General features: G+C 43.6%; 1 protein-coding gene across 1 annotated transcript in view; it reads left to right on the top strand.

Moving 5' to 3' along the window:
• XRRA1 (X-ray radiation resistance associated 1) overlaps positions 1-23644 on the top strand; it is a 70163-nt gene extending 46519 nt beyond the window's left edge. The window contains exons 10-17 of the mRNA XM_006885736.1: positions 114-239; positions 7028-7121; positions 7858-7976; positions 10867-11211; positions 21833-22025; positions 22695-22810; positions 22968-23073; positions 23400-23644. Of these exons, the coding sequence (XP_006885798.1) occupies positions 114-239; positions 7028-7121; positions 7858-7976; positions 10867-11211; positions 21833-22025; positions 22695-22810; positions 22968-23073; positions 23400-23644 (1344 nt within the window). The remainder of the gene's footprint in view (positions 1-113; positions 240-7027; positions 7122-7857; positions 7977-10866; positions 11212-21832; positions 22026-22694; positions 22811-22967; positions 23074-23399) is intronic.
• Positions 23645-24366: the final 722 nt, after the last annotated feature.

Below are 24366 nucleotides of genomic sequence, written 5' to 3'. Positions count from 1 at the left end.
ACAGCCCTGCTCCCACCACACTCAGTAGGGAAAGTGTGTTGGCTCTGGGCGGTCTCAGCTTCTTTATCAGGAGGGGACTTTGACTTTTACTCCCCCTTCCCTTTTCTTTTAAGACAGCCAAAATATGTGCACTTCCTCCCATATTCGAGATTCTTCCTGTCAAATCCCTGAAGGCCGGGAACAAGACACTGGCCCCACCCTTTCCGGAGCTGAGGTACCTTAGCCTGGCCTACAACAAGGTGAATTTCTCCTTTTCTGCCTATTTCCTCAGGGATACAGATCCGAGGGCAGTGTGAAGACTGCTACAGCCTGACAGCTGAGTCTGTCATTTCAGTCCTACAGATAGGTGGGCTCAGAAAATCTGTGGGGAGCAAAGGGGCTGAAGGAAGTGCAGGACAAGGGTGTCCTTTCTATTTCAGCTATTTGTTTAGCATTTACTATTGGCTTTGTGCTAGGTATAGAAAAAGAGATTTAGCCTCTGTCTTTGTGGACCTTATAGCCAGCCTATAGGGAAGACTCCATAGGAAGGTTCTCAACAAATAATCAGAATATAAGAATATTTCGAGCCAGTTTTGCGGGTGTCTCCTTGCCGCGGAGTAGCGGGAGTAAGGTGCAAGCTGCAACGATCAGAATCATGGCAAGACAGGCTTTTAGAAGGTTTCTTCCCCTCTTTGACCGAGTATTGGTGGAACGGAGTGCAGCTGAAACTGTAACCAAAGGAGGCATTATGCTTCCAGAAAAATCTCAAGGAAAAGTATTGCAAGCAACAGTAGTAGCTGTTGGATCCGGATCTAAAGGAAAGGGTGGAGAAATTCAGCCTGTCAGTGTGAAGGTTGGAGACAAAGTTCTTCTTCCAGAATATGGGGGCACCAAAGTAGTTATAGATGACAAGGATTATTTCTTATTTAGAGATGGTGACATTCTTGGGAAGTATGTGGACTGAAATAAATTACTATTGAAATGGCATCATGTGAAGCTGCCCATTCCACTGAAGTTCATCTGAAATCTTCCATCATGTAAATAATCTCTATGTCTCTCTTTTGTAATAAACTAATGATATCCAAACTAAAAAAAAAAAAAAAAAAGAATGTTTCCAATTCGGAACTAAAACTCATTGCCATTGTTATTATGTCCTGTCAAGTCAGAGCCAACTCATAACTGACCCTCCAGAGGGTTTTCAGAGGTTGTAAATCACATGAAAATGCCCAGCTTTCTCTAGTAGAGTAGCTGGTAGATTTGAACCACCTCCTTTTGGGTTGGCAGCATAATTCTTTACCCACTAAGCCACCAGAGCTCCCTTCCCCCCCCCTTATGTACTGTCGAATCAGATCCGAATGGCACAGAAAGAGATTGCCTCTTCTTCTCCAGCAGAGCATCTGATGGATTCGAACTATATGCCTTTGGGATTGCAGCACAGCTTCTTGTCACTAGGCCACCAGAGCTCCCTCTTTTGGGGTGGAGAAGTACACAGCGTTTTGGAGCCCATATTAGATAGTCTAACCCAAGATTGGGGATTAAGGAAAGTTCCCTAGGAAGTGATGTTTTAATTGAGATTTGAATCAGTGAGATTAGTTCAGTGAAGAATGAGGGTAGTGTGAAGTGAGAATTAGTGTTCTAGTCTGAGAGAACAGCAAATGTAAAGTCCACAGGCAGATTTAACAGGGCAGGACAAGTGTTTGTCCTAAATTATTCTAGTATCTATGTTTAATTTTCTTTAAACCCCACTAATGGAAGTTGCTTAAGTCTGAAATAAAGGAAATTTTAAAAGGTATTTTCTCTTCTTTACATTCCTTCTAAAGCAAATAGTCAGTACAGCTAAATGACCCAAGTATAAAATAATGTTAAAATGAGATTCTAAAATTTACCTTAGGATAGAAGTCTGGTTTGGTCCAGTATGAATAAAGTTGCTATGATCATAAAGAAAAAAATGGCAAAGTAATGACTTAATTTTCCCCCCAAGGCATTGTACCACTTTTTGTTCCCAGCAGTATTATATGAGCGTTCCAGTTGCTCTTCATCTTTGCCAACCCTTGGTGTTATCAAATGTTTCAGTTTTAATCATTTTAATAAGGATGTATGATTTTATATTTTATATTGAGCATCTTTCCATGTGCTTGTTGGTGATCTCCTATGTTTGTTTTTATGAATGACCTATTGAAAATATTTGCCTATGGTTTATTGGCTTATTTCCTTTATTAAGACAGTAGAGTTCTTTATCTTGATACAAGTCTTTTTTTTTCAGTGATATGTATTACAAATATTTCTTCATTTTGTGACTTGCTTTTTCATATTGAAAGAATAATTTTCCATTTTTATTAAATCTAATTTATATTTTTCTTCTTTAGATGTTTCTGATTTTTGAATGCCGACTGTAATTTCCCAAAGATCACAAAGACTTTTTCCTATATTTTTTTCTTTTGCTTCTTTAGGTTTAAGCATCTGTGTGCTCCAGTACTATTAGTTAAAAACATTTTCTTTTCTCCATTGAATTGCCTTAGCATCTTTGTAACAAAAATTTACTATGTATCTTTCTGGACTGTAGATTCTATTGATCAGGAGATCTATTCTTTCACTAATACTACAAAACCTTGCACTCCACCATTCCAAGCATGATATCTCTTTCTGAGAAATAACCTCTCCTAACAATATGTCAGAAGTATGTGAGATGAAGCTTCATCATCTTTGCCTCTAACGAGCACTGTGGCTGTACTTTCACCAAGACTTATCTGTGTGTTCTTTTGGCAATCCATGGTACACTCAGCACTCTTCTCCAGCACCACAGCTCAAAGGCATCGATTCTTCTTCTGTCATCCTTATTCATTGTTCAGCTCTCAGATACATACCAAGTGAGGGAAGAGACCATGACCTGCGTCAGACACACCTTAGTCTTTAAACTAACATCATTGCTCCTCAGTACTTTGGAGAGGTCTCTGGCTGCAGACTTCCCAGTGTAACATGTCTTTTGATTTCCTGACCACTGCTACCAAGGTTGTTGATTGTAGAGCCAAATAAGAGAAAATAACTGACAATTTCTATCTTTTTTCCATCTATTATTAGCACAGTGGTGAGGATTTTTGTTTTCTTAATGATGAAATGCAATCCATATCGAAGATTGTAGTCTTTGATTTTTTGCAGCAAGTGTTTCAAGTCCTTCTTTTATCAAACAAAGTGTGTCATCTGCATAATACAGATTATTGATGAGTTTTGCTCCAATCCTGATGCCATATTCTTCTTCATAAAATTCAGGTTTCTGAGTGATTTGCTTTGCATACAGATTGAAGAGGTATGGAGAAAGAATGCAGTTCTAATGAAAACTTTTCTTGATTTTAAACTATGTTATGAGTCGCAAGTGACTCGACGACACATAATAACAACAGTGTTCCCTTAGTCTGCTCAGACAACAACTTCTTGGTCTAGGTATAGATTTCATATGAGCATAATTAAAAGTTCTGGGATTTTAATTATTCTCACTGTTTTCACATTAGTTTGTTATGATCCACAGCCAAATGTCTTTCATAGTCAATAAAACACAAATAGATATTCATCTAGTATATTTTCTAGGAGTGGCTCAAGCTATTTAGCCTGTGAGTGACTCACACATTTTTCTTTTCATTCTGGACCTCTCCTATACTTCAGATACGTCGATCCACTGCCTACTTATCATCACTGTTTGGAAGACCAAAGGTACCTCTAAAGGGTCCATATCCAAAGTAAATGAATAACATTTCCTTCCAAATCTAATGTTCTTCCATTGTTCCCTATTGTACTGAATAATTTCATTATCCATTTGATATTACTGTAGTCAAAACCTGGTTGCATCCTTGATAATTCTTATTTACACCACTACCAACCCCATATTTGTTTATCACGTCTTGTCATATTAATGCCTACATATTCCTAAGATACACTGATGAGTTCCCCAGGCACCAACATCTTTAACTTTGGTCTCGACCCACTTGCATCTCCAGCCTCTTTATATGTACTACACGCACTCTATATGCTTTTAGTCACACTAGCCTTTTTTCCTTTATTTTCAGCATCTTACCATGGAGTCTTTCACACACTGTTATCTTTGCATGGAACACTTTTCCTCTCTGCATTAATACTAGCTGCTGCAACAAACTTTAAAAGTTCATCACATATAATAGAGTTTATTTCTTATGTTCACTGAGTTCAGTGTGGATATTCTGCCTGGCAGGTGGCCTTCCACATGATTGTTCTGAGGCCAGGTCCCCTCTGCCTTCTGGTTCTACCATCCTGTAAGGTTGGATCAATCTATTGGTAATTAGATGGTCAGATTGAGGGATGGTGGTGAGAGAATTAGAGGCTTCTGCAGGCTTTACAGGGGCTGTACCTTGAAGTGGCGTTTATCATTTTTATCACATGACACGGAGGATAGAAGATAGAGTCTAGCTGTGTGCACAAAAGGTAGAGAAAATGGTTTAACAGATATATAGTTGTTTCTGACATTTTTCTCATTCTCTATACTTACACTCAGTGCTTTCAAGTCATAGCTGACCCTCCAGAGGGTTTTCAGAGGCTGCAAATGACATGTGAGAGGACTACCCATCTCTGCCCTTTGGAGCAGCTGGTGGAGTTGCACCGACTGCCTTTGAGTTAGTAGTCCAGCTCATCATTCCTGTCATCCTTCAGATCTCAGAAACACGCTCCTCTTCCTACCTCCGTTACCAGATCAAATAACCATGCTACCTTGTGCACTCTTTCTTTGTGTTACTTATCACAGTTGTAAACTGCTCTTCTGTGTATTATCTTTTCTTCATTGTTTCCCATTAGATAGTGCTCCTTGTTTTTTAATTAATATTTTATTTTAATTGTGATTTTTAACAAATGTTTCATTCACTGTTGTACATTTTATCCCCTTGCCCTGCCTTTATTCTCCCTCAGTTCACTTTTTTAAAATATTCCTTCATTGTTGCACAATTACCACCACCACCACCCCAGTCCTCTTTGCAATCATATATCTCTTATTCTGGGCTGTTGTCTTACATATAATGCTTAATCATATATTCCTTTTAGACAGTTCTTTCTTCCATTTGTTCCAGTGCAATGGTCATTATCTATCTACTCTTATCCTATTCTCCTCCCAATCCCCCCATGTCAGACCTGCTTTATTACAAGGACCACTATCCACTGCATAGCACTGCTGTTATAGTGCTCCTTGAAGGTAAGAATATATGTTCTGCACATTTGCAACAGAGTGGGTGGCACATGGTAGACTTCCAATTTGTTGATTGAATACACAAAACTGAAAGAGAACATTTACGTTCATTGCTTGTAGCAGCCTAGTGCTACCCAGTGTGGCACCAGAAGACATCAGTCTAAAGTGCGCTACCTCTTGAGAGAGCCCTCCATGGGCTCACATGTGACTCAGCATGACTTACCATGCCCAGGGGTCTGAGACCACTGCCCTACTCCTGGTCCCTCATCTGGCTCTGATCTCTTGCTGGAACAGGAACACTCTCTACAAAATAGCCTCTATATGTTCCAGCTACCCTACTCAGTAAGTATGTTTTCCGCCCTCCTGCCCCCTGCCATTATGGGCTGGATTCTCATTGTGAAGCAGCTTCTGAGGCCATATACCCTTTAAGTGTCCTTTACCACTTGTTATTAGGTCCGATCAAGTAGACCGATTCATAAAAACCCTCTGAACAACAGATCTGAACCTTGCCCTATCCTGTGCCATCCTCTCCATCTCTTGCCATGTTTGAACTCGTTGTTACAGTCACTGTGTTGGTCAGTCTCTTTGAGGGTTGTTCTCTCTTTCACTGACCCTCTGCAGCAATGGGTTCAAGTGTGTGAGAGATGAGGATGGCACAGATAGGACAGGGTTCAGATCTGTTGTTCATAGGGTCACTGTGAGTCGTACTTGACGGCACATATAACATTGACCTTCTGAGCATGATGTTTTTTCTGAGGGCCTGGCCCCTCCTGAAACATGTCCTAATATGGGAGACAGATTTTCCACATCCTTACCTCTAAAGAGCACTCGACTGGACTTCCTTCAAGACAGATGTGTTTGTTCTTTTAGCAGTTCTTAATATATCCAGCAGTCTTATCCAGCACTACAATTCAAAGGCATCAATTCTTCTTCGATCTTTCTTATTCATTGTCCAACTTTTCAATGCACAGGAAGCAATTGACAAGTTTGTGGAGTAGATCGGACCCACTTCGGTCGTTAACTAGCCTCCTTGCTCTTTAGCATTTTTGAGAGGCCTTTGACAGCTGATTTTTCCAGTGCAACACATCTTTTGATTTCTTGACTGCTGCCACCATCAGTGTTGATCTTACCACTGGCACCGATTATTCCTTAGATGGATAGGTTCTGCTTATGTCCTTTTCCCTGTCACACTCCTGGCCAGTGCCCAGGACACCACCTCAGTGAAGGGGACCATCTGTTGAAGACAGAGAGTATAGGGGTATATAGTGGCTTGAATTGTTGAATTGAGGATGGTGAAGGAAGCATCAAACAAAGTATAATTTGAGATAAAAATCAGTGTGCTGGCAAATTCCCAGACTCCTATGAGAGAAGTTTCATGGTGTAGACCATAGAGAGCTGTTTTGTTCGCTAAAAGGCTGCACCTCTCTGGCGGTTCTGTCCATCAGCCACTCCAAGGCAGCAGAGGATAGTCTCCTTTCATGAAGTTCACAGCCTCGAAAACCCACTTGACAGTCGGCTATGAGTTGGTTCTGACTCAACAGCAATGACTCTGACCCCTATTCTTTTGTTGTCAGCACCCCCGTGCTAAATGTAAGTTACATATTCAGTGTGAAGAAGGGGGAGTTAATTCTCAAACATGAAATTGCTTTTCGGACAGGAGAGGCAAGGCATTCCGGGGGAAAGTTTTGGAGCTACAGCACTCCTCAGCAGTGAGCCTATCTACAGCAGCACCCCGACCACTCTCACCCCAACTCTAGCCAGTACAGAGCCCTGCAGCGCGGGGCCTGGAAGCCCTGAAGAGCCAGAGGCCAGTGTCAACCCAAGACTCTCCCTTTGCATTTGTTGCAGATCTCGAAGGAGGATTCTCTGTTGGCGGTAGCTCTTTTCCCATCTCTCTGTGAGCTTGTCTTCCATAACAACCCTCTGGTGGCCCGTACACGAGGTACCGTGCCACACACCTGGCCCTGGCCTCCCCAGTGCCCAAGGGAGAGTGTGGCCACCCTCATCCCAGTCTCACTGGTGTCAGACCCTGGCGCTTCTTTGTCTCATGGGTGGAGGAGGACAGGAATGGAGAAGACAGCTGGCGCTGCTAAGCACCTGTTCAGTACCCTCCTGACAGCAGTCCGTAAGGAAGGCATGACTGCCCCCTTTTACAGAGAGGAAACTGGTGATCAGTGAGGTTTATGACCTGCCAAGGTCACAGAATATGAAAGAGACAGAGCTGATAAGGGAGGACAGAATTATCTGTAACCTGTAGAACTCTTTGAGTGACACACTGCCGTGTGAAACAGGTCTGGTATGACTTCTTCCTCCACTTCCCTGGTGGGGAGGAGTGTGGGACCCTGCTCAGACCTTCCTCTCCTGGACACTTGTTACAATTGATGCTCCATCAGCGGGAGGCATTGTGTGACATACAGCACTCTCCAGCATGGCAGAGGCCCTGGAGTGATGTCATGCAGTTCTAATCTCTGTTCTACACTTTCATGGTAACGTGGGTAAATGCCTTACACTTTTTGTCTCAGTTGCCTCCCCTATGAATGGGGATGATACAGGTACATAGTTCAGAGGGTTGCCATAGCAAGTTCCATTAATCCATGTAAAGCAATTTATAGTGCCTGACACATATTAGCTCCTTGGTAAGCAATTAATCTTATTCTTTTCCCCCATCATGGCACCAGGGGTCCCTCCATTGCTAAAGAGTTTCCTCCAGGAGCGGCTGGGGATCCACTTAATTCGAAGGAAGATAGTAAAGGCTAAGCATCCACATATTTTGATGCCTCGGAAAGACTCGCGGAAGGTAAAGCTTCCAAGCTCAGGACCCTCGACCCTAGAGAGTTGCTGCTGCTGTTGTTGTGTACCATCAAATCAGAACCAACTTATAGCTGACCACCCCCCACCCCCGCCAAGCAAGTTTTCAGAGGCTCTAAATCACAGAGGAGGAGTTTGCCCCTCTTTCTCCCTCAAAACAGCTGGTGGATTCAAACTGCCTGCCTTTGGGCAGCAGTGCAGCTCCTTACCAATAAGTAGAGTCCAATTTGACGTGTGCAGAGCAACCTAGAGATAGAACTACTCTAGTTCACAATGCCTGCAAGCCCTCTGTTCAGCTTGCTTTGTCTTCTCCTGTCTGTGAAATATAGATTTACCTGAGAAGGAACAAGGCAACCAGTCAGAGAATCCAAGTCACAGTAGGGAGGTGCCTTGGAGGTTGCTGAGTCTGACCTTCCCCTAGTTGTATTAAAAAACTGATATCCCGAGAAAGAGCTGTGAGGAGAGCACCAGGCTTGAAGTTGGAGGATCTGGTATGCACTTGGCTCCATCACCTTCCATAGCTACTTCATTTTAGGCAAGAGTTTTACCTCTCTGTGCCTCAAATTTCTCACCTGTAAAACCTCTCAGAGTGACCAGGGGACTGGATGAGACATCAGATGTGAAAATACACATTAAAGCCCAAAGCCTCGTGCATATTCAGGTTGTAGCCATCTGCAGTAATCATGAGTGCTGTATCAGGTCTAGCCTGAATAGCACTTCTTTATCCTGAAAGGAGCCTGCTTTCCTTGCCTTTAAGGATACCACAATGTATCTCAGACACTTCTCTCATCTGAAGAGTTTCAGAAATTCCTGTGAAAACTTCCTCCCCCTGAGCTTTTAGTCTCCCTGTAGCCTGAAGCTGAACTGGGTGATATCAATTCCAAAATTTAAATAGACATTCCCTCCACAGCTTGCTTCTGTCCAGGCAAGTTCTTATCTAGAACCTTTCAGAGGATTAGAGCAAGCATTTAAAACCAGAGACAGAAATAACACAAAAATAGAACTAGAAATTCTCTTCCCTCCTGTCTGTCACCCCTCTAAGAATCCTACTGTCTCCTTTCCCATCAGCCACTTGGGGAGATGGCCAACTCAGAGTGAGCCCCATGCCCTCTACAGAACTCCTTGCATATATGCTGTCCTCCAGGCCTCACACTTTGTGAGGTGGGCATGTGACAGATCAGGAAACAGAGTCAGGGAGGTGAAGTAACTAGTGAAAAATTCGTGTTTGGATCCTACATACTCCTCACCCCTATTGAGGATAAACACAATAATAGCCAAATGAGCTAAAAACCACCACTAATTTGGTCAAACATCTGCTAACCTTCAGTGCAGGGTAGACCAGAGAACATAACTCAGCTCTGAAGTCAGACTGACAGCACTTCCTATCCTGTGCTAGAACCTGGGCCCTGCATGTAGCAGCACGCTGACAGAGATGGGACTGGACCTGCAGAACAGATTCCTGGGTCCTTAGTCACTATCAGATGGACAATGAGGGCTGCATGCCCTCCTCTCATATGTAGGCATGGGTAGAAGTGAGGAATCTTCCAGAGCAGGCCTGGGCCCACCCTCCATGCCACTAAGAAGCTGTGTGAGTCCTTTGTTTCTGAGAACACAAATGGAAGAGAAAACAATCTGCATTTGATGCCCACTAACTCAGCCCACCAGTGAAACAAAGTCACTGTCAATTTCTGACAGATTAGACTATGCATTCTTCCCCTGGGAGGGAGCTGGGAACAGAGCAGTGGGATAAAGACCAGAGTACTTTCCAGCCCTCCTGCATCCAGGAGGAGGCACCCCAGACAGCCTACGGTTCTGTGAGTGGGGACAAGGAACGCCTTTTCCCCCCTCACCCCTCAGCTGGTAGAGGATAGTCATGGACACAAGCATGGGGCTGTTTGTCCTGTGTTGTGGGTTCGCAAAAAAAGAGTGAGTCCTTCAGGCTTCAAGGTCAAGTCTAAACAGATGTTACAGATTTTTTAAAAGGAAATAATTTATTTAAAAAACGCTTGTTTTTATAAAATTGTCATTCTTCATAATCGTTAGTTTGTGTAGCACATTTGTACAGGTCATCTTGTTGGAGAGAATTCTACAATCTAGGCCAGACTGGGACTTTCCCTCCCGATTCATGGTCATGAGATGGAAACACCTATTTTCCTAACTGCATGCTTTGGATCTTTCCACTACATTACACAGTCCATTTAAGTACAGATTCATATGGGCCATGTATCTTTGACAAAAAGAAAAAACCCAACAAAAAACAAACCTGAAAACACCTCGCAGGAAAGATAGAACTAAGTCAGGTGAGGGAAACTCAGTCACAGGCTCAGCATTTCACTTCTGAGCAACTGAGGCAAAGGAGGGTGATCATGGTGAGAGGATTTGCTGGTTAAGGTGACTGAACAGCTCAGCAGGAAGGAAGTTCTTTCCCTGGCCCCAAAATTTACAGATCTTTGTGCAAGGCCTGCATCCTAAAAAGGGCGTGGCGGCACCACCCTTCAGTAAATGCAGGCAGGTCCTTGAGGAATTGGAAGGGCACTGGGCTAAACAGAGCTCAGAGTGAGGTACACAGTGAGGTACTTCAGAGAGTCCACATGCCGTCTGAATTGCTCTGTGATCTTGGAAAAGTAATTTTGATTCTCTGAGCCTTGTTTCGTCAGCTTTAAAAATGAGGATAATTATTCACAAATAGTTTTGAGTGTGAAGAAAACAGTATACGTCATGCACATGGTGCAGTGCATTTGTCTAATAAGCTTGATTTCCCTCCTCACTTCTTTTATGAATCCTTTTCCAGCACTCTGACCGTTCTACCAGTTGGCCTTAGGCTGGTGAGAGACTCCTGGTTAGGGGACAAATCCAGCCCAACTTTTGTCTCATGACAGGTGAAAACCCAAATCCCAAAGGTGCCAAAACAGCCTTTGATGTCCCAGTACCCAGCGATCACAGTCGCATCTCCCTCACTGGATGTGCTGGAGCCAGAGGCGGAATCACCTGAAGAGCTGCCCACCGCCAGACGCACATCTATGGAGTCAGAGGGGTCCATTGAGGGCCTCGAGGGCCTTTCCACGCCCCACCGGAAGTTTGTGCCACTGCCTCCCATCTATTCCACCTCCACTGTGCATAGTGAGGAGACTATGTCCCACCCAAGTGATGCAGCCGGCCCCCTCAGCCCTGAGTGTCCATCAGATGAGGATGCCAAGAGCATTGAGTCCATCTTCCTGACGCAGGTGCCTGGATCCACCTTCGCTTGTCTACCCCTTCCTGTTCTGTGGGTTCATGGGCAGCCCTTCCTCAACTGCTGTGGGCAGCTGGGAGCAAGTGCAGGAGAGGTTTGAAAGCCAGAAAGAAGTGCCCCTGGCTTGGTTGTCAAGTTTATTTGGGGACATGATTCTGTGTCATAGGCAACAACTGAGATCTGACGAGGGTGTAGTTCTGACCACTTTTTTTGAAGGATTTGCTGTCACCTCTCCCTATGTGCTTAATGTCACCCCATTTCTGATGCTCCATCTGGAGTTTGGGAGCACAGGTAGATCAGACGTGGGCTGTGCCCTTCAGGTGTTGTCATTCAAACGATGTGCATGGGTGGGAACAATATGTGGAGTCAGTGTTGAGAGTAAGGATCATCCAGGAGCTTAGAGCCTCAAGGAGGGGGATATTTCTACCCTAGTCTAGAGAGCTTCCTGAAGGAGGTTCAGATGCCCCAAGCTTTGTTGGCTGAGTGGGAGTTAATGAAGAGAAGCTATGGGCAGCAAGCTCATTCTGGGTAGAACATGCAGCTGGCAGTACAGGGTACAGAGGAGGGAGATTAAGATGGTGTGTGCAGGAACCACATATTCTTCAGTGTCAGGGAACAGGGGCTGACGTGTAGGGAGAGGGGACTTTAATGCTGGAGGAATTGGCAGGAGCCCCCTTGAACTTCATTACTGCACAGCCCCTCACTGATTGCTCTGCCTCCAGTCTTGCCCACTGCCAGGTCTTTCCTCGAGGTAGATCCATCCTACACATTTGTATCTAACACTCTTTCTGGGTATTCATATATATCTCACCAATGATTTACAGTGAGACAGAAATTCATACAGTGTAAAAGTACCTGTATGCACTCTCTCAGGATCTTTTTGAAACATGCAGTGTAAACATATACATTTTAAGAGTAAACAACTAAAAGCACAACATAGGATCTTAAAAAATTCTGAGAAGCCATTTAAGGTACAACAATTGGGTGTTTACTTATCTAGAAAAAGACCAGTGAAGAAAATCAAGAATGCAGGGAAACAATTAGTCCAGGACTAATTGGACTGTGTGAACCCCACCCCCATGACCCTGGAGACCAGAACTAGATGGTGATCAAGCTACCATTGCCTGTAACTCTCAAAGGCAACATAATAGGTGACCCTGGATAGAGTAGGGAAAAAAATTTAACTCAAACAAAACAAAAACCAAGCTTACTAATCTACTAGAGATACATAGAACCTCTGAGACTATGAACTTTAGTCATCCTTAATTCTTGAAGCCTCACCCCCAAGCTTAACTTCCAGTCAAACAACAGATAAGTGTATAAGATGAACTGTAACACCAGAGATACACAGTCCCTAGAACAACCTATGAGACCAAAGGAGAGCATCTGTCCAGAGATGAAACTTCAAGTGGCAGGAAAAGATAGGAAAAAAGCACAAACAGAAATGGGAGACTCAGTCAGTAATAAGAGGGTTGTTATATTGCAGGGATTGTAAACAATGTCATAAATCAATGTATGAATGAACTGTTACATAGAATACCAGTTTGCCTTGTAAACTTTTACCCAAATCACAATAAAAGTTAAAGAAAAATAGGCTATTAATAGAGTTGGATGAAAGGAAAGATAGGCAGTAATGGAAATAAAGCTATGAGTAATCCTGTTGCAGAAATACATACATCGTCCTGCACCATTTTTCTAGAAACAGATGTGTTTTACCAAAATGCCATTCCGAGCATGCTAGCAGCCAGAGCTATGTAGTCACCATGCCATTTACATTAGAGGGGAAAGTGGTGGTTGTTTGGTTGGTTTGGGTTTTTTGTTTGCTTGGTTTTGGAAAGTGGTTTTTATTTTGTTTCTGTTTCTTAACTCCCCAGGCTAGAGCAATGCAATGTTGAAAAGATGTGTCAGAGAGCAGACATCCTGATCTTAGGAAGTGAATTTTCATCACTATTTAGTATGTTAGCATGGGTTTTTTTAAAAACAACTTTTATCAGGCTGCAGAAGTTTCTGTTCCTCATTGAGTTGGGGAGGGTGGTTTTGGTTGTTTTCTCATGAAGGGATGTTTGTCAAATGTCTTTTCTGCGTCCGTTGAGCTGATGATGCACTTTTGTCCTTTCTTCCATTGCTATGGTATATGATATTAATAGATTTTCACATGTTAAACCAGCTTTTCACTCCAGGGCTAAATCTCAGGCTTGCTTTATATGTGTCCCTAGACCTGATATGCTAGTTATTTTGCATTTATATTCATTAGGTATTTGACCTTTATTTTTCCATTTTTGTGATGTTATCTTGGGTTTGGGGAATAACTAAAAGGCATTTATGTATTTTTTGGTCTCACAGGCTAAGTTGGGAATTGTTGGGTCCTGTTCTATTCTGGAGAGAGAATTTATGAGAAGTTGGTGTTAATTCTTTAAACATGTGGTCTCTAGTGAAGCCATCTGGACCTGAACTTTTATTTGTAGGAAGTTTTAAAGTTATTATATTTATTTACTTGTTACAGTCCTATGCAAACTTTCTATTTCTTCCTTTTTGTTATTGTTAGGTGCCATTGAGTCAAACACGACTTATAGCAACCGCATGAATGATGGATCTGAACCTTCCCCTATCCTGTGCCATCTTCATCATCTTTGACATACTCAAGCCTGTTGTTACAGTCGCTCTGCTGATCCATCTCACTGAGGGCCTTCCTTTCTTTCCTTGACCCTCTCTTTCCAACCATGATGTCTTTCTCTAAGGACTAACCCCTCCTAATAATATGCCAGAGTAGTTGAGATGAAGTTTCACCATCCTTGCCTCCAAAGAGCACCCTGGTTGCACTTTCTCCAAGACAGACTTGTTTGTTCTTTTGTCAGTCTATGGGATATCCTCTTCTCTTCTCCCCTAACAAAACTCAAAGACATCAATTCTTCTATGATCTTATTCATTGTCTAACTTTGAGTATATAGCAAGTAATTGAAAAGGCCCTGGCTTGAATCAGGTGCATCTAACTAAGTCTTTAAACTGACCTAGTTGCTGCTTAGCACTTTGGAGCGATCCTTGGCAGCAGATTTTCCCAATACAATGTGTCTTGATTTCCTGACTGCTGGTACCAAGGAAGTTGATTGTGGATGTAAGTAAAATGAGATTGTTGACAATTTTAATCTTTTCTCCATTTATTATGATATTGCCTATTGGCCCAGTTGTGAGGGGTTTTATTTTATTGATGCTGAGATACAATCCATACTGAAGGCTGATGTAATCTATATTGAAGGCTATAGTCTTTGATTTTATGCAGCAGCTGCTTCAAATCCTCCTTTGTTCCATCAAGCAAGGCTGTGTCAATCTGAATAACACAGTTTGTTGGTGAGGCTACATTCTTTTTCATAAAGTCCAGCTTCTCAAATTATTTGCTCAGCATTCAGATTGAATAGATATGGGAAAGGATACAGCGTTGATGCACACCTTTCCTGATTTTAAACCATGCTGTGTTCCTGCGCTCTGTTCAGACAACAGTTTCTTCATCTAGGTATAAGTTTTACATAAGCACAATTAAGTGTTCTGGAATTCCCAGTCTTCTCATGGTAGCCATAATTTGTTATTATCCACACAAATGCCTTTGCATAGTCGACAGAACACAAGGAAACATCATTCCGGTATGCTGTGCTTTCACTTAAGATCCATCTGACATCAGTGATGATATCCCTGATGTCACAGCCTCTTCTCAGTCCAGTTTGAATTTCTGGTAGTTTTCAGTCAATGTATTGTTCAAGCCATTTCTGGATAATCTTCAGCAAGATTTTGCATACATGTGATATTAGTGAATACTGTTCAGTAATTTTCAAGTTCTGTTACATCACCATTTCTGGGAATGGGAGCAAATACAGACCTCTTCCAATTCGTTGGCCAAATTTCTGTCTTCCAAATTTCTTGGTGTATGTTGGTGAACATGTCCCATGCTGAATCTATTTGTTGAAACATGTCTGTTGGTATACCATCAGTTCCTGGGGCCTTGTTGTTTTGCCACAGTGTCTTCATTGAACTTTGAATTTCATCTTTCATTACCATTGGCTCTTGATCATATGCTAGTTCCTTAAATGGTTCTATGTCAGCCAAACCTTTTTGGTAGAGTGACTCTGTGCACTCCTTCTGTCTTCTTTTGATGCTTCTTGGGTCATTCAAGATACTGACTATAGGGGGAGCTCTGGTGGCCTAGTGGCAAGGAGCTGCAACTACAATCCCAGAGGCACATGGTTCGAATCCACCAGATGCTCTGCCGGGAAAAGGAGGGACAATCTCCTCCTGTACCAGTCAGATCTGATTTGATGGTACGCTCACACAAAAATTAAAAAAAAAAAAAAAGATACTGACTATAGCATTCATCAGGCTTGCAATTCAAGGTCTGATTTTTTTTTTCAGTTCTTGCAACTTAGGAAATGCTGAGTGAGTTGTTCTCTATTGATTTACTAACTCCAGCCCTCTGCATACTTTATTTTTCTTTATCTTCTTGAGGTACTGTTAGAAATTTTCTGTTCATCTCTTTTACTTTGACATTTCTTCTCTTTGTTTTTGTCTTCTTGACATTCTAATACCATTTTGATCTTTTCTTTCTCCCCTGTCTTGGGATGTGAAGGTCGCCGAGGAAGGACAGAACCCAGAGAACTCAGAGAGATAGTTTATTGAAGAGAAACTGCCAGGCTGGCTCCCAAACAGAAGACCAGCCCCCACTAAGGGTTAGAGAGGGATTTTGTACTTTCTTACATGGGAACTGGGAAAGGGATGCATACCGATGGTTCCTTCAAGATAGGGAAATGGTCTGGGGTCTCAGATAACTATTCCTGGGAAAATGGGGGTAGGGTAGTTTCACAGAGAGAAAAATCACGACTGCTGTTTTCCTGTTATTGGATTCTCTCAGTAGCCATTCTGGAAGAGGAAGGAAAGGCCTCTGCAGTCCTAATAGGATGATCTTTTGCTTTCTTCATGAATAATTTCTTTAATGGTATACCACACTCATCTGGTCTTTGAATATTAGCATTCAGTATTTCAAACTAACCTTGAAGTTGTTTTAAATTCAGATAGGACAGATTAAAGGGCATATTTTGGTTATTTTAGATTTGTTTTTATTTTCTTTAGCTTCAGTTTGAACTTGCATATGAGTAATTGGTGGTCTCTTCCACAGTTAGCATCTGGCCTGGTTTTGACAATTGATTTTGAACTTCTCCAACAATTCTTTTCATGGATATCATCAGTGTGGTTCCTGATAGTCCCTGTCCATGTCTCCTTTTTAGTCAATAAAATTTTAATAAATGGTGTCACTGCATCCTTTTATGAAAAACAGATTTCATAAGGACATTAAAATACACAGGATAACTGTACCTAAAAAAGAACTGCCCCACACTGAAATATTTCAAGGAGTAGAACAATATGATAAAGATCTAGTAATGAAGAAAGAAGTTCAGGCAACAATGAAGGCACTGGGGGAAAAAATAAGACTCCAGGAATCAACAGGATACCAATTCACATGTTTCAAATGACAGATGCAGCCCTGGGTCTGCTCACCAGTGTATGCCAGGAAATATGGAGGGCAACTGAAGAGATCTATATTTGTTCCCATTTCCAAGAAAGGGTCCAACAGAATGTGGAAATTATCAAACAGTAGAATTAATATCACATGCAAGAAAAATACTGCTGAAGATCATTTAAAAAGAACTAGAAGAGTACATAGAGAACTGCCAGACATTCAAGCAGGATTTAGAAGAGGCTGTGGCAACTGGGATATCACTGCTGATGTCAGATGGATCTTGGCAGAAAGCAGAGACTACCAGGAGAATATCTGTTAATGTTTAGTTGACTGTGCAAAGGCATTTGATTGTGTGGATCAAATTATGGAAACAAGAAGACTGGGAATCCCAGAACACCTGACTGTGCTCATGAGAAACCTGTACCTAGACTAAGAAGCCAATGTGCAAAGAGAGCATGTTACAAGGAGAGGTTATTTCTTGGAGAGAGACATCATGCCAGGGAATGTGAAGGAGTGGTGAAAGACAGGAAGACCCTCAGCCTCAACCAGGTGAGCTGACACTGTTTGCAACAGTGGGCTCAAGTGTGTCACTCATCTGTTGTTCGTAGGGTTGCTTTGTGTTGTGCTCAACTCGACAGCATCTAAAAACAATACATCAACTTCTGCAGACTGGAATTTATTGAACATGAAATCAAGATGCATTAAATAATAGCAGGGGATTGGAATGTAAAAACTAGAAACACAGAAGTATTGGTAGTTGGAAAATATGGCTTTGGTAACAGAAATTGAGCCAGAGATCAAAGAATAGGATTTTGTACAACCAACAACTTATCCATTGTAAATATCTTCTTAAAAAATAAATAAATGCAGCAGTACACATGGATCTCACCTCACGGATACACAAGAATAAAATAACTACATTTGTGGAAAGAGACAGTTGTTGCTGTCAGGTGCTGCCAAGTATAACTCATATCAACCGTGTCAACAACAGATCTGACCCTGTCTTATACAGTGCCATCCTTACTGGCTCTGACACACTTGAGCTCATTGCTGCAGTCACTCTGCAGTCCTCCTGGTTGAGGGCCTTCGTCTCTTTCACTGTCCCTCCACCTTCCCAAGCATGATGTCACTCTCCAATGAATAGCCTCTCCTAGCAACATGCCTAAAGTACTTATTGTCTTTGCCTCTAAAGAAGTAGTCTCGCTGCATCTTCTCCAAGACTTACCTGTTTGTGGTAGTTCATGGGATACTCAGCACTCTTTTCTAACACCATAGTTCAAAGGCATCAGTTCTCCTGTCATCCTTAGTCTTTGTCCAGATCTCACATACATAGCAAGTGATTGAAAAGTTCATGGCCGGAATCAGGCATACCTTATTCCTCAAACTAACATCATTTCCCCTCAATAGTTTAGAGATGTCCTTGATTTCAGACTTTCCCAGTGAAATACATCTCCTCATCTCCTAACTGCTGGTTCCTAGTGGATCCAAGTAAAATGAAGCCATCAACAGTTTCAATCTTTTCCCCATATATCCTGCTGTTGCCTTCTGTCCATTGGTGAGAATTTTTGTTTTCTTGATGTTGAGATGCACTCCATATTGAAAGCTGTATTCTCTGAGCTTCTGCAGCAAGCACTTGTCTTCCTAATGTTCAGCCGGCAAGGTTATCTCATCAGCATAACAAAGGTTATCGATGAATCTTCCTCCAATCCCAAGGCCACATTCTTCATGGAGCCCAGCTTCTCAAAAAGAAAAAGGCAGTAGAGGCAATATTATTATCATTGAGAACAAGGCTAAAAATGGCGATGGAACTGACCATCGATACCTCATATGTAAGTTCAATTTGAAGCTGAAGAAAATGCAGATATATCGGGGAAAGCCACAAATACAACCTTGAGTATACCTCATTTGTGTGTTTAGAAACCATCTCTAGATTTGATGCATTGAAATAATTACCAGATAAGTTGTGGGATGACATCAAAGGTAGTATAAATAAAGTATAAGTCTTTAAAAAGATAAGAAAGAAAAGACTAAAAGGGATGTCAGAAGAAACTGAAATTTGCTCTTGAATCTAGAGAAGTTAAAGCAAAATTTAAAAAATGAAGAAAACTGATCAGAAGATTTCATGGAGCAAAGCAATGTAGCAAAAAATAGAGCTGGAGTTAGAAAACCAAAAGAGAAGAACTAAGGAGCAAATCCAAGTCTCAAGTTGCAATAAAAAGAGATTCTGTGGGTGAAATATTTAATGACACATGAAGCATCAAAAGAAGACGGGATACACAGAAGCACTGGACCAAAATGAATTGGTTGACACTGTACTATTTCAGGAAATAGCATATGATCAAGAATCTATGGTACTGCAGGAAGAAGTCTTAAGTGGCACTGGACATATTCTGCAGGCTCCAGGAAATGCTCAAATACCAACTGAGGTGCTTCAGCAAGCAAAGGACATACTCTCTTATCTATGCCAGGAAATTTGGGATTGCAGCAAAACTACTTACCACTTGGCCTTCAGAGCTCTGTATTTATGCCAGGAAATTTGGAAGACAGCTACCTGGTCAACTTACTGGAAAAGATCTATATTTCTGTCCTGACCAGAAAAAGGACGATTCAACAGAATGCATAAATTATTAAACAATATCATTAATATCACATACAAATAAAATACTTGAAAATTATTTGAAAATGACTGGAGCAATACATCCACAGGGAACTGCCAGAAATTCAAGATGGATTCAGAAAAGGCTATGGAATGAAGGATATCATTACTGATGTCAAATAGATGTTGGCCAAAAGTATATTGGAAAGATGCTCACTTGTGTTTTATTGACTATACAAAGGCACTCAACTGTGTAGATCATACAATTTATAAGATGGTTGTTGTTGTTGTTATGTGCCATCAAATTGCCTGTGACCCATAGCGACCCTAACAGCAGTTCTGAACTCTGCCCTGTCCTGAGCCAGTCTCACTAAATCCAACACTGAACATTTCATTGTGCTCATGTAGAACCTAAACATAGACTAAGAAGCTAGGTGTTCAAACAGAACAAGGGAATACTGCACACAATCAAGAAAGATGTGTATTAGGTTGTATTCCTTCACTATCCCTATTTAATCTGTATGTGGAACAAATAATCTCTGAGCTGGATTCTATGTAGAAGAAATGGCATCAAGATTAGAGGGAGAATTATCAACAACTTGAAATATGCAGATGACACTACCTTGCTATCTGAAAATGAGAGGAGTTGAAGAAGAAGATCACTGAAGAAGATCAAAGATACAGCCTTCAGTAGAACCTGATTGTGCTCATGTGAAACTTATACCTAGACCAGGAAGAGTAAGGGAACCCTGTATGGTTCAAAAGCAAGAGAACAGCTCATCAGAGTTGTATTCTTTCTACACGCCTTCTCAGTCTATATGTAGAAAAGATCATTTGTGAGGCATATGAAGAAGAATGTGGCAGGATTAAAGGGAGACTTATCAAGAATCTGCATTATGCAGAAGAAATATGCTTATAGAAACTGAGAAGGACTTGAAGCATTTGCTGCAAAAAAGTCAAAGGCTACAGGCTTAAATTGGATTGCATCTCAACATTAAGAAACATTCTTACCACCAGGCCAATAGGTAATACCATGTTAAGTGGAGAAAGTATTAAGGTTGTTCATGATCTATCTTGCTTGGATCCACAATCAACATTCCTAGCACCAGCAGTCAGGAAATCAAAAGACAAATTGCATTGGGAAAATCTGTTGTCGGGGATCTCTCCAGAGTGCTACAGAGCAGCAGTGTCAGCACAGAGACCTAGGCATGCCTGATCCAGGCCATGGTCTTCTCAGTTGCTTGCTATGCACCTGAGAGCTGGACAAAGAATAAGGGTGACAAGATGATGTCTTTGAGTTTTGGTGCTGGAGAAGACTGTTGACTGCCAAGAGAACAAATAGGTCTGTCCTGGAACTGTTTGCTCCTTGGAGGCAAGGATTTTGAAGGTCAAAGTACTTTGGGCATGTTGCCAGGAAGGACCAGTTCTTAGAGAAGGACATCATGCTTGGAAGAGTAGAGGCTCAGCACAGAACAGAAAGACCCTGGATGAAATGGATTAACACAGTGACTGCGGCATTGGGATCAGGTGTGTCAGAGATAGTGATGTTGGCTCAGGATAGGACAACGTTCGCAGCCATTGTTCATAGGGTTGCCATGAGTCATGGTTGACTTGATGATACATAACAACAACATAGATTACACCTCAGCTTCAATAAAACAACCACACCTGGACCAATAGGCAACATCATGATAAATGGAAAAAACAACATCCATGGAAGCAGCAGCCAAGATTCATTGCATTGACAGATCTACCTTCAAGGACCTCTTTGAAGTGTTAAGAGCAAGAATGACAGTATTAAGACTAGGTTCGCCTGACCCAAGCCAGGATATTTTTCAGTTCTTCATATGTATGTGAAAGTTAGACAATGAATAAGGAAGACTGAAGAAGCACTGGTGTGTTTGAATTGTAGCACTGGCTTAGAATAGTGAATAACCATGAACTTCCAAATGAGCAAACAACTATCAGGGAGGAAGTGCAGATGAAGTGTTTTTGAAAGGCAAGGATGGTGAGACTTTGTCTGCTTAGGACATATTAACAATAGAGGAAAAGACATCAGGCTTTGAAAAATATAGGGGCCCTAGAAGAAAAGAATACTCTCAGTGGGATGGATTGACAGTGACTGGAACAGCAGGACAGCAGAAGTTTTGAGGATGACATGGGATCAGGCAGAGTTTTGTTCTGTCACTAGGAGGTGGAGCTGACTCCGTGGCACCTAATAGCAAGGTGTTGCTTCCTCCAGGCCGTTTTCTGGGCCCCCAGCCTGGGTCAGCAATGCCTCTGAGCTCACCTAGACCTTTGGGCTCTTTTCTGTCATTGTATTTCTTTAAGTCTGTGGACATTGTTTTCAGATGATCTTCCTCTTAACCCAGTCTGTGAACTAATGAGGGCAGTGACTGCCCCTAGGACCCAGCTTGGGGACAAACACAGAGCTTGGGGACCAGCACAGAGCTCGTTCTTCTGTCTAGTTTGGGAGTGTTAACAGAATGGATACATGTGTTTTATTCCTGGTTACAGGTGAGTGAGCTGCCGACCTCTAACCAGGATGAGTTGAAGGTGAAGGAGCAAAACCAAAAAAGACCATCAACAGCTCCTGGAGAGGTGAAGAAGACTCAGAAAAAACTCCATTCGGCATCCTTGCCCCAAAAGTACCATGGCTATGAGGAGTTGCTGACGACGAAGCCTGATCCGGACTTCTTTGAACCAAAAGGTATGTGAGAAGGCTTGTTACCAGCACAGGACCCTCTCGACCTCGTGGATCAAGTTAGGCTGGAGTCAAACCTTTTTCACCCCAGCCAGTGTGTGCTGTCCCCAGCCTGGTCTTCACTAGCTATGGGAACATTAGGGTTCGTTCTGAGATTCTAGGGGTCTACCCCACCTACTCTGGTTGGAAATGTTTCCCTCAGGAGGAGTTTGAACACTCAGACTGGTTAAGACCCAAAGTGAACATCCATCCTCCCCCTACCAACCTTGCCCCAGTGGAGATGATGGCATAAGGTGATGTATCAACAGTATCCGTGTTCTCAAGACAGCTGGTGCTCAGTGGGGCTCTGGGTTTCACAGTACCCGGGGGGTAATCCTCTGAGGTCCATAGCTTGGTTATATGGGTCAGCCCTCTCCCCTTCCCAGTGTTCATTGCCCATTAAGGTCGATGCTCACGTGGGACAAGTATTCTCTGAGTGGGCTGCTGGGACTTCAGACTGATACAGGAGAGTTTTCTGCTTCTCGTTGGGTGCGGCTCATAGTGACCCTGTGAACAATCCCTGGAAACCTTGCTGACCCCTCACAGAGCCTTTCATGAGGCTGCTCTGATACTAGGGCAGGAGAGGTCTGGGCGGCATGGAGCTGCTTTGACTCCCCCTTGCCTTCGGGACCCCAGGGATCCAGAAGAATGTGCAGGCGCTGCAGCACATGCTGAGGCACCCGCTGCAGTATCGCTCCTCCAAGCCTAGGGTGGACACTTGGCAGAAACCCTTTGTCTCCAAGGTGAAACGGGTAAGCAGCCCCCCAAGAGCCCCTCAGTCTGCGATGTGACTGAAATGTGGGGACCTTTCCCACTGCCCCCCCTTCCCCTGCTCATGACTATGATTCGTGAAGGGGTGAGGCCAGGACACCCCCAGGTGGGACAACACCCCTTTTTTTACCTCCTCAGATCCAGAGGGTCCCGATTCCGCCCTCACGGAAGACTCGAGCCCAGCTGCTGGATGACATCCTCATTCGCATGCGGGACCCCCAGAACGTCACAGAGGCGCCCTTAGGTATGACCCTGGTCCCCAAAGACTCAGCTGCCAGGTTCTGACGTGGTCCCCCAGGTCCTTCCTGTCCACTGCTGAGTGGCAAAAGGTGGTGTCAGCGCAGTGCCCCTAGAAAACGTTTGCTCATGCAGTTGGGGAAACTGAGGCCCAGAGGCTTCAGCCGAAGTCGTACAGCAGGCGTAAGACAAGCCGGAGAGGGCGACATTGACCTCCCACGCTGGGGATGCCACTTTTGTGCCCCTTTAACCCCCCTCCCCCCACCCCACACCATCCCACGGGCCTGGCCTGCTCGCGGGCCGGCGCTTCAGGGGTGGCCCCTCTCCTGACAGGCGCTGTGCTGCGCAGGCGGGTGGAGCAGCGCCTGGTGACCCACAAGCAGTATGTGGAGGCCAAGCGGCTGCTGAAGGAGCTGCGCGCGCGGTACCGGGAGCTGGTGCGCAGCTCGGTGCAGGGCGTGTTCGGGTCCGCCCGCTCAACGCCGCCGCGCCAGGCGCTAGGCCAGGCCCAGCCCAAGTTCGGCAGCTTCCTCGAGTTCATGGACGAGTTCTGCCAGGAGACCCCGGCCAACGAGTGACGGAGTGCGCAGGCTGCGCCGCCCAGCAGCGCCCAGCTCCTCCAGGGGACTCCTGCCCGCACTACCCTCATGACCAGCTCAAACTCGCCTTGGCCCCGCTGGCTGCCTGCCTGACAGTGGGGAGCTCCTCAGAATCCCTCCTCTCAGGGCCAGCCCAGCAATAAATAGGTGCTGAGAGCAAAGTTGTCATGCATTCCCCCCCCCCCTGAACCAGACCGGAGCCACCGCCTTTTCACACGGGAGAAATTCCACACTGAGGCTTGTGCCCCAAGAAGCCGATGGGGAAACATGTGAAATGCAGAAAGGACTCACAGATATGTCTCAGAGGAGAGGCAGCCAGAGTGCTCTTGGGAGCAAAGATGATGCATCTTCCTCACATACTTTGGACTTGTTGCTAGGAGAGCCTAGTCCTTGGAGTATGACATCATCCTTGGAAAGGTGGGGGGATGATGAAGGAGAGGAAGACCTTCATCCAGGTGGGCTCGAGTGTGTCAGAGATGGTGAGGACGACACGGCATGGGACAGGTTCAGATCTGAGCTCGCTCATGGTACCTAACAACAGGGTAGAGTCTATAAAGCTTCATAGTAGGGGCGTCACATTCATCCTAGGGATGCAGCTTTGGGGGTAAATGCTGGGGGCTACCTAGCTTCCCAGGTAGCCCTTGCCTCCTAAGCCCCTGAGGGTGCCTACAGTTCATTCCTGATAGCAGGCTCACTTCTTC

The sequence above is a fragment of the Elephantulus edwardii genome, unplaced genomic scaffold, assembly GCF_000299155.1.
Source record: "Elephantulus edwardii isolate Elephantulus edwardi_28Jun2011 unplaced genomic scaffold, EleEdw1.0 scaffold00044, whole genome shotgun sequence".
In the NCBI taxonomy this organism is placed as follows: domain Eukaryota; kingdom Metazoa; phylum Chordata; class Mammalia; order Macroscelidea; family Macroscelididae; genus Elephantulus; species Elephantulus edwardii.
Note: the sequence above shows the minus strand (reverse complement) of the source record. Positions and strands in the feature narration are given on the sequence as shown.